Source organism: Glossina fuscipes, unplaced genomic scaffold, assembly GCF_014805625.2.
Source record: "Glossina fuscipes isolate IAEA_lab_2018 unplaced genomic scaffold, Yale_Gfus_2 112, whole genome shotgun sequence".
NCBI classification, from domain to species: domain Eukaryota; kingdom Metazoa; phylum Arthropoda; class Insecta; order Diptera; family Glossinidae; genus Glossina; species Glossina fuscipes.
In genome coordinates this window covers 2,564,548-2,574,597 of record NW_023998455.1, presented here as the reverse complement: position 1 = coordinate 2,574,597, position 10,050 = coordinate 2,564,548, and the positions used below count along the sequence as shown (strand labels likewise).

Below are 10,050 nucleotides of genomic sequence, written 5' to 3'. Positions count from 1 at the left end.
CTTTCTTCTCTCTTAACTTCATCTCATTCTCACATATATCTCAAGTTTTTATTAAACTAAGAGAATGTTACATACAAGGTCTCTGTACAAAATTAAGGAAAATGTTGAGAGAAAATAAGAGCAAAAGATTGTTGTAAAGAGTAGAAAAATTTAAGTAGAAAAAAAATAACATACCTTCCGAAAGGTTTTCTTCACTCGCAGGCACTCTCTTTACAGGCACTCGTATACACAAATGGTTTACTCTTATCTCACTTTACTGCCAATATTCATAATTTACTCGTTGACTCGTTGACAATTTTGTCTTAAGATTTATTTATCGACAGCACTTTGTGCGTTAAGAAGAGAAAGCGGAAGGCAACCGCACTTAGTTGTTGAATATACTAACGAGCGTTAAGTTTAAGTTGTTCGGCTCTTGTCTTGTAATTAAATAGTTGATCGTGTGTGCAAGTGAATGAAAAATGGCTTTCCTTAATGCCTTTTAAATTCGAATAAATCATTTTTCATTAATGAAACGAGACATAAAAATATATCGAATAATTGATTTGTTTTCAATTCAAACTGAAAGTATTTTATTCAAGAAAAATTAATAATAGCAAAGTGATGAAAAGCAAAAGGCCCAGCATATTAAATATTAAGAAGGAGAAGAAATGAAACCGACAAACTTTTTCAATATTTCAAGTTCTTGGCCTTTGGCAAGTGAATTACTTATGTATTTATTTATTTATTCATTTATTTATTTATTTAATTTAAGAAGGCTCACTTAAAGGAATGAATATCAAGTGTTTGCCTCTATTACGAAATACATAAACAAAGTATTTGTGAAGAAAGGAAAACAAACAACAAGTATTTTAAGAAAATTAAAAGAAAAAAAAAAGCAAAACAAAAAACTAAACGAACACATTATGCCGCTAATTTTTGGCAATATATCAAAAAGAAAAGCCTTTCAGTATTGACTTCTTCAACGAATTTATTACAAATTCTTATTTGATTTGAAAAACTATATTCATGTGTGTAAAGAACGTGAAATTCCATTGAAATTTGCTGAACTTATCAATTGATTGTAAATATCGTTTAGGCTTTTAATCGGTATAGAAATTTTTTCCTTTTTTTCCCAATCCGTTACTCTGCACACAGGAAGGTATGTTAGAAACGATAATAATGAACTTTCTTCCGTGAAAGACAATTCAGCAGTCTAATGAAGATAATCGCTCGATATGAAATCAGCAGAAATATAGAGAGAAAGACTTTTATCGACCGCGTGATATCTGCGAAAAAAGGATATAAAGGGGGATATAAGAAAATAAGAAAATGTTCTGTGAGATCCCTATACACATACACGCACACACACGTACACACGCCCACATAGGATAGAATGATCTGCATAGGATATGTAATGGAGAAACATAAGAAAAAGTGCTCGAAATCGAAGATCTATAGAAACTATGGACAAGGATATACGTACACACACAAGCACTAGTGGAATATAAAGATGTGGAAATGCGGAAGCATACGAAAAAATATTCGAAATGGAATATATATTGAACCTATATACAAGGATACACATACAGTCACACCCCTCCACATAGACGCATATACACTTGTGGAATAGAAAGATTTTAAAAGAAGCGCATACCGGTTGCGTACAATGTGAAGTGCGGAAACCTAAGAAAAAGTACTCCAAACGAAAGATGTACAGAACCTATAGAAAAGGATATACATACAGTCACACTGCTCAACATACACGCATACACACTAGTGGATAGAAAGATTTAAAAAAAAACGCGTACCGGTTACGTACAATGTGAAGTGCGGAAAACTAAGAAAAAGTACTCCAAACGAAAGATCTAAAGAACCTATAGAAAAGGATATACATACAGTTACACTCCTCAATATAGTCATATACAATGGAAAGATTTTAAAAGAAACGCTTACAGGTTACGTAGAATGTGAAGTGCGGAAACGTAAGAAAAAGTGCTCGAAATCGAAGATCTATAGAAACTATGGACAAGGATATACGTACACACAAGCACTAGTGGAATATTAAGAAGTGGAAATGCGGATGCATACGAAAAAATGTTCGAAATGGAATATATATTGAACCTATATACAAGAATACATATACAGTCACACCCCTCCACATACACATATACACACTAGTGGAATAGAAAGGTTTTAAAAGAAACGCTTGTAGGTTACGCAGAATGTGAAGTGCGGAAGCATACGAAAAAGTGCTTGAAATGCAATATATATTGAATGTATATTGCTTGTAAGCTATTGAATGACCAATTGCAGAAATTAAGCTTTGCGAACACAGTTCGGAACAAGGTTCTATTCGAGTTGTTTGCTTGAAGTTGTACAACATTCGAATGTCTGCGCAATCCATGCAGCGATATAAACGATTTATTGTACCCACCCATGCCCCTATCCTGCCAGTTTAAGGATTCCTATGAACACAGGGATTCCGACCATTAGTTAACAAGTGACAGTTATTTTAGTAAGGCCCTTGGTCGGCTTTCACACCCTGTCAAATTGTCTACAGAGGGTTATAAGTGAACGTGTTTGACGAGTCGCATTTAATCGAAACAAAGTATCAAGAACGATTACCAATTGTTTACTTTCGGATAAAAAAATTAATATAATAAACATAACTAATTTCAACTTTGATTGTCCTACAAGTGAGCAAAAATTACTAGTTAAGTCGCGTCCGCTACTAAGGATAACTATCAGCTTATTCTTTATGACATCTTCGAAACGCATTTCAGTGCTACAAGCTATTGGGATATCTGATATATCATCTTTGATGACTATAAAAAAAGAGGTAACATTTCCATTTGCGTTTATTTTGAGGGAAAAACTTCTAGTCATCTTTACGTACAGTTAGTGGTTGCACTATTAAAAAGTAAAGATAATAAACAATCACTGCAAGCTTACGTGAAAAATTTTATCAAAAATGTCATAAAATCTGTCTGATTAACGAAGAGCGATCGTTACCGCTGAAAGACCAAAATGTAAATGTCACAAAGCGCTTTGCTCCTATTCTCTCACTACACCTGTCTCATCTGCCTGAATGTTTGGGAAAAGCAGAAATTGCTGTTGATTACGTATCTACATTCTTTTGCCCCCTATACTTATTACTCGTTGATGAGCACAAAACATTGCACAGAGCGGGATAGATAGTGGTCGCTGTGTAGGAAATGTATATCCGATCGGACTTTCGAAGATGGGAGATTTTCTTTGCCGATCTTCTACTTGAACACGGCCGTCAGTCATCTTGCAAATACCTGCATAACAGACCACATACCGCTTAAGTACTGAAGTTAATATTAAGCGATTGAATATTATAGTCTGTGTTGATCTCCTACCGCCAAGTCCGCGAAACAATCGTCTCAGCTTTCAGGGCGTTGCCATTGTCCAATACTTTGTTCCATTAAGCGGATAATTTATCACTGTTTTACACACTACGCTCCCGTCGGCATATGGTTTAAAATGGAGTGCAACGTTCACCATAGTGCGATTTTTCAGTAAGAGAGAGATAAGGGGCTGATTCATTGTAAAGATGGCACAGCAACAAAAGTTGAAACTTTCTAGCTCAAGTGGCTCATCGCCTCATTCCACTTGCTCTACATGCTCGTGTCGCTCATTATGTTCTTTAGGGCTGTTGGAATGATTTACGGACCCTTTGCATCACAACAATTATCCAGCATTTCAACTCTCTTTACTATTTTCAGTAAGAAAGGCACGGGGAATTAATTCATCAAAAGTTTTTTTGCATAAGTGGCGCATCATTGCATTCTACTGCCTATTCCCTAAGAGTGTGTAAGTCGTGGTATTTCTTAACACTTGACGCCTATTGAAGTGCTTTGCGAGCCCTTCACATCAAACACTATTTTGTGACATTGCAACAGTAAATGTAGGAATAAATAAGCATAGACGACAGACAGACAAGCATTTAACTCTTTAACAATTTGCCTAAGCGTCGAATAACGAAAACCAACAAATTATCTCCTTGCTTATCTCGTTAAATCACTATCACTTCGGCACTTTTATCTAATCGTGTAATATTGACAGATGTTTTTCATACTCTTACGAGCTAATGAAATGTATCTTAGAGGCGAGCTTTCAAAGTTACACATTTCGTGTGCTATACATAGTGAATGTAATTTACAACCATTTGATAATCATATCGCTCTAATGGCGATGGATTTACGATTACCTTGTTGGTATCGTAAATTTATGAGGCTAATAAACGTTAAGTGCGTTAAGTGCGTGAGCGGTGATTAAATGCTTTTATTTAACTAATTTTTTTTTTAATTTAAAAGAAGTATACAAACAAAAACACTATAGTGGGACACAGCCGCTCTGCAGTTCCATATAAAGCGTTCCCATATAAATGGGAAGTCGTTCAATCTAAATCTTTTCGAAAGCCTTCGTCCTTGGGCGAAAGCACATCAGCTTAACCTGAGTGGCCGAAGGCGAGGAATCTCGACTAGCAACTCAAAGGTCGTGGGTTCGAGTCTCAAGTGCGGTAGAGTTTCCAATAAAAGCCGTTAGCCATAGATGCTAGTGCTTTAAGAGTTTAGTCTTAGAATTTATTTCTTTGGTGAAATTAATAATAATAATAATAATAATAATGTTGAACACAAGAAAACAAAACGGATAGACGGATATGCTTAGACCGATTCAGATTCATTTCGTCTTTACAAATAAAAAATCGTTCGGCCTAAAGACCTTGTGGGTGTTGCATACATTCATACAAACTTAATATATCCTTGCAGAACAGGAGGTAAGAGGTATAAATATTATAATCAGCCACGAGCAACATATCCTACTTCACTTCGCTTAATATTCATTCTTTTTTTTCAAAAATTATAACTTGTAAAAGCATACTTTTCAAGAAAGTCTTTACAAACGAGAACGTCCAAAACGTAAACTGACTTCGTCCACATTCAGTGAAATTAATTATTTCTGTTGTGTATGTCCTGAGATACTACAAATTAGATTTAGAGATTTCTCAAACTTCTTATATCAATCTGGTATGTGAGATATTATCAGCCAATGATTATACCCTACACCACTTGTGGAATAGTGTATAATAAGATTTTGCGGACATATGTAACATACAGGGCTTAAGATAGATCCACTTTTTCTCTTTTCTTCTCTTTCACTTTCACAATTCAGAATCGTAATCTAAATTGATGTAAGCCTGTCTGCCCGTCTGATGTCCGTTCATGAAAGTTTGTGTTCAAGATACATGATGAAATTTGATACAGTGATGTATTTTGACCAAGAAACGAATGCTATTGAAAATGGTTCAGATCCGTCTACTTCTTCCACCAAGTAACGCCCTATTCTCAAATCTCGTTATATGTAACAAATTGTAATTTTCAAAATTTCTAGGCAAACAAAAAAAAAAAATTGAACTGTGCTAAATTCAGATCATCTCTGCCTAATTTTTAATTAATACCTTATATATCAATTTGCACGAAATTAGTAGGGCAGAGAAGTCTAAACTAAATTTAAGAAAAAACAATTCACTATACCAAATTTGAGCCACTTAGACTTATTTTTAGATCCTACCCTATATAAGAACTTTTACGAAAATTTCTGTTTTTTAGGTTAGAAAAGTTTAAGCTTTAATATGTTATGATGAGAATTTTTTATGATGAGAATTTGATATACAAATTACAACCGTTCTGACGAAAAGTAAGCCTTTATTTGGTCGGAGTCGTATTTTGCATATCCAGTTCCATAACGATAAGCTCTTATAAAAACAGAGTTGTGTTCTATGGCAAGAATACGATTTGTGTGAGACAATGCGGCGTAGGGTATTTAATAGTCGGCCCATAATGTTTTCTTTTTCGACTATTACAGTGGGTGTTATCCCTAAGACACTAATTTATATTCCTAACGCTCCACGTTTCACATTTTCATCTATGGTGTATTATGGTAGATCCAATATTATTGACAGCTAGGAAAAGATATCTCCTAAATCATTATAGAGATCTTTATAGGACGGAGGTTTTCAATTGAATTCTTCATCTTGATGCAAGCCTATAACGCAAATGTTACCAGAGACATGAAGTTTTCTTTAACATTTTTATACGAATTTTGAGAGAAAAGTTCGTAAAGAAGAATTCCGCGCTTTATTTACTTACTTTTATTTATTTAAATTATTGATATGAATAAATAAACATAAAATAAAATACATTTATAAAACATTTGTAGCAAAACACCCAGCATGAACACCTATCTGCAGGCATTGAAATGCGAAACACTTTAACTCAAATTGATTGAAAAAATCTACAAACAATTCAAATCATAATAAGTGGATTGCGTTCTTTAAAGCATAACCAAGATTAGGTCGTACATGCTACGATAAGAGCAAAAAAAAAAAAAAAATGTGAACAAATAATGTGAGAACATAAGAAGAGAGAAAGAGAGAGCAAAATATTCTTCATATCTCAATTGCAATAATGTGAAGAAAAGAGTAATTGAAAGGAAAAAGAATAAGACAATTTTAACGGTAACCGCGTTCATTTTCAATTAATAACGGAATTGAAATTAATTAAAAAGAATTGAGTTTGATTTGCTTCGTAATACATTATCATGGAATTTCAGGGTTTTAATTATTATGATATGAATGAGTGAATAAGTGAAGTGACACAGTGTACGTAAACAAATTATCACTAGGGGAAGGAATTTTTTGGAATTTGTAACATTATGGATGCGTCCAGAGTATCTACACCTTCATCAGCTGGCTTAAGTCAACGCAATATGACCTTAATGTATGAAAGGCGTGATTCTAAACAGCTAAACAGTTCACCGCATTCAACTCAATTACCGCTAACGGCGGGTAAAGACGTTATAAATCACGTAATTGGCGATTTCGGAATCTGGCAACTCCGTACTATCCTTATCATATTTTTATGTAAAATACCGGCATCTTGGTTTATGGCTTGCATAATATTTACCGCACCCGAACTATATCCGAGTACGGAATTCCAATGCGATCCGTCGTCCTTGAATCCCAATCAGACCGTTACAGCGAATCAATGTTACATAGAGGACACGACAACCGGCGAACGTGCGGAATGTAGAAATTTTTTATATACCTTCGATTTTCATTCATTGATTATGGACTTCGATTTGGTATGCCTACGGGATATATTTGTTGCTTGGACTCAATATTGGCATTTGTTTGGTGTGCTGGTGGGCGGTGTTACAGCTACAAAAATGATGATATTGTAAGTCATTCTTATCAGAATACTAACCGTAAACATTTTGTGATTTTCATTTTTACAAAAATAAATGCAGCATTAGTCCACGCCATGTGTACTTTATCGGTCAGATGGCTCAGATTGTATGCGGTGTTGTAACCGGTTATGCTCGCGACTTTTCTTTACATTGTGCTTTTCGATGCCTGTCTGCGGTATGCTGTGCGATAATGTTTACCTCGGGACAGGCCATATGTAAGTAATGTACATGAAACTGCCGTTTGAAATACTTTTCAAATTTTTTTCGCATGCTTATGCTATAGGCAATCAGAAATGGGAAACAAAAGTTATAATGTATAAGGAAAGAATTATAAGCAGAAAAAGGATATCAATTCTGAACATCTGAACGTTCTTTAGTTTTATTATTTTCTACTTTTTTGAGAGTAAAGAAAATTCAAGACGAGCACGAAGTTCTTTGTTTGAACCTGATTGTATCTCTGCACATATATACGTGTATATCTTTCCACAAAAAGTTTAACATTTTCTCCACTTACTCCCCAATTTCAAACAATTCATAATAAAGAAATGTAGATAGAGTAAGATTTGACATATAGCACTTGTGGGCGCATTGATAATTGTTGAAAATATTTTTTTGATTATTATCAAAAGCCATTGCCTCGGGTCTTGAAATATTTTATTAAACACTGAGTACTAAAGGCCTATAGATTTTTAAAGTTTCTCTTCAAGAAATAGTGGTTTCGAGGTTAAGAATCAAGAGACGCAAGAGTAAGAGAAGAGTTTTGGACGACGAAGAACTGCAAAGCATATGTTAAGTTCACTTAAAGAAACAACATATTTGCGGATTCATCTTCTATAAAATTCGTCCTTCAGCTAAAAGATGTGAAGCAAACCCATCTGAAAGTTAAAAATATAAAACGAACGGACGGATTGATAGGCAAGCTTAAATCATTGAGAAACTGGTTCGAAATCGATCGACATACTATCTATATGATGTTGAAAACAAATCGAAAACAAGAAAACAATGAGGAGCAACGCGAATTGAAAACCAAAACATTCGACCGATACTTTCGGTTATTTGATATAAGGCGTCACAGTCCTTCCTACATTCCTTCCTCACAATCGACAAACCGCATTGGATCTTGTAATAAAAAGTTATTCAGTTTCGAAAAAGATGTGCTTAAAGGCATATTTTGGACCCCCATGGAAAATTTTGGAATCATTCAGGTATAATGTGTGAAGGGTTCCATTTGAATTAAAGATTTTTCTTTTATGAATAGCAACTCTGACTGTTCCCTTTTTTTTACATCTTTGAAGTCTCTGTCATTCACCAATCTGCTCTCCTATCAGTCGATCTTAAATAGCCTTAATTAGTCCTACTGTCGCTCTCAATTCTCAGGCCTCGATTTATGTGTGCCTATAACACACGTTTTTTGTACGATTTTACACGTTTGAAAATCTTTTTCTAGTTGCTGATCTAACTTTTGGTATTTACCGGTCGGGTGCAATTATTCTCTATGATACCTTTTGGTCAATTGGCGTTATTTTTTTACCATCGTTATCGTCCTTCTTCAATAATTGGACTCACATATATTTGGGCATTACATTTCCAACTTTAATTCTAACATTTCTCTTACAATGGACACCCGATTCGCCACGATGGCTTTTGAAAAATGGCAGGGAAAACGATGTGGAACATGTCGAGTTAATGATACGACAAGGAGCCACTATTAATGATCGTGAATTTAAAATCCCTTCAGATTTTCGGGACCAACTAATTGCTTTAAGAAATAAGCTACGATCGGGCCCGCCACCAGCAAAGTGGTCGGATTTATGGCGTGGTCCCCGAGCGAAACTCCACATGATAGGAGCTCATTTGGCTTTGTCGGCGTTTGTAATAAATTTCATGGGCATGTTGTTAAATATTCGTTCATTTGGTCGCGATTATTTGGTGCCAAATACCATAGCAATGGGTAGGCGTAGAAAATCTGATCCATTCAATATTTCTCTTCACATTTTTTGTTCTTCTTTCAAGGTTTCGCGGAAATTGCTGGATGCTTTATGGCCTTGCACTTTCAATTGAAGTATGACAAATGGAAATGGCAATGGGCAGGTGGTCTCAACATTTTCGCAGGCTTAATCGGTTGTTCAGGATGGTACTTCAGTCATGCCGAATGTAAGCTAAACATATAAGACTTTTCTTTAATATTACCTACTGCACGCCATTCGCTTTCATTTAGTGAATTCCGAATTAAAAGTCACGCTATGGATGATTATAGCTACAATACCGAAGGCTGGCGTATCATGCGCTCAGTCTATGATTATGGCTTGTATGGCGGAGGTAATGCCGCCTAGTAAGAAGATACCCTACGTTTTTTCTGTGGTTACGTTTGCTCGTGTTTGGCTTTTATCGGCACCGTTTATTAATGTCTTGAAGAAAATTGATGTCGCCCTGTCCTTGAGCTCTTATTGTGCTCTCAGTATATTTGGCGGTATATGTACCTGTTTAATGTTAACGCCAAGAACTCCTATGCCTACTGTTACATTACCGGAGGATAAAATGAAAAATCAAAAGGAGGCTTCACCTCTAACAGCAAACGTTTGGACCGTCGAAAACGATGTGAACAATACGCGTTTATAGTCACAATAAGTTTTTTTTTTTTCTTTTTTTTTAAATCTCAAAATGCTTAAAATTATTGTAAAATATCATATGTATTAAGTAAATTTATTAACATATTATTATATTATAAGATTTTAGAAATATATTTTCATAGAAAAAGTGCCAAAAAACCACAAAAATAGTGCAAAATAATATAGT

General features: G+C 34.9%; 1 protein-coding gene across 6 annotated transcripts; it reads left to right on the top strand.

The window, feature by feature from the left end:
• The first annotated feature begins 611 nt into the window (after nucleotides 1-611).
• Nucleotides 612-9,920, top strand: LOC119639139 (solute carrier family 22 member 13). 6 transcript variants are annotated; one of them, XM_038036368.1, is made up of 7 exons: nucleotides 612-709; nucleotides 6,226-6,523; nucleotides 6,619-7,244; nucleotides 7,315-7,469; nucleotides 8,702-9,205; nucleotides 9,268-9,408; nucleotides 9,473-9,920. In XM_038036368.1, the coding sequence occupies exons 3-7, from the start codon at nucleotides 6,721-6,723 to the stop codon at nucleotides 9,871-9,873; spliced, it is 1,725 nt and encodes a 574-aa protein (XP_037892296.1). In that variant the 5' UTR covers nucleotides 612-709; nucleotides 6,226-6,523; nucleotides 6,619-6,720; the 3' UTR covers nucleotides 9,874-9,920. The 6 variants fall into 6 exon arrangements, with proteins under 6 accessions (XP_037892296.1, XP_037892298.1, XP_037892294.1 ...); XM_038036370.1 differs by lacking the exons at nucleotides 612-709; nucleotides 6,226-6,523 and adding an exon at nucleotides 739-1,060; XM_038036366.1 differs by lacking the exon at nucleotides 612-709 and adding an exon at nucleotides 742-843 and having other exon boundaries at nucleotides 6,226-7,244.
• The last annotated feature ends 130 nt before the right edge of the window (nucleotides 9,921-10,050 follow it).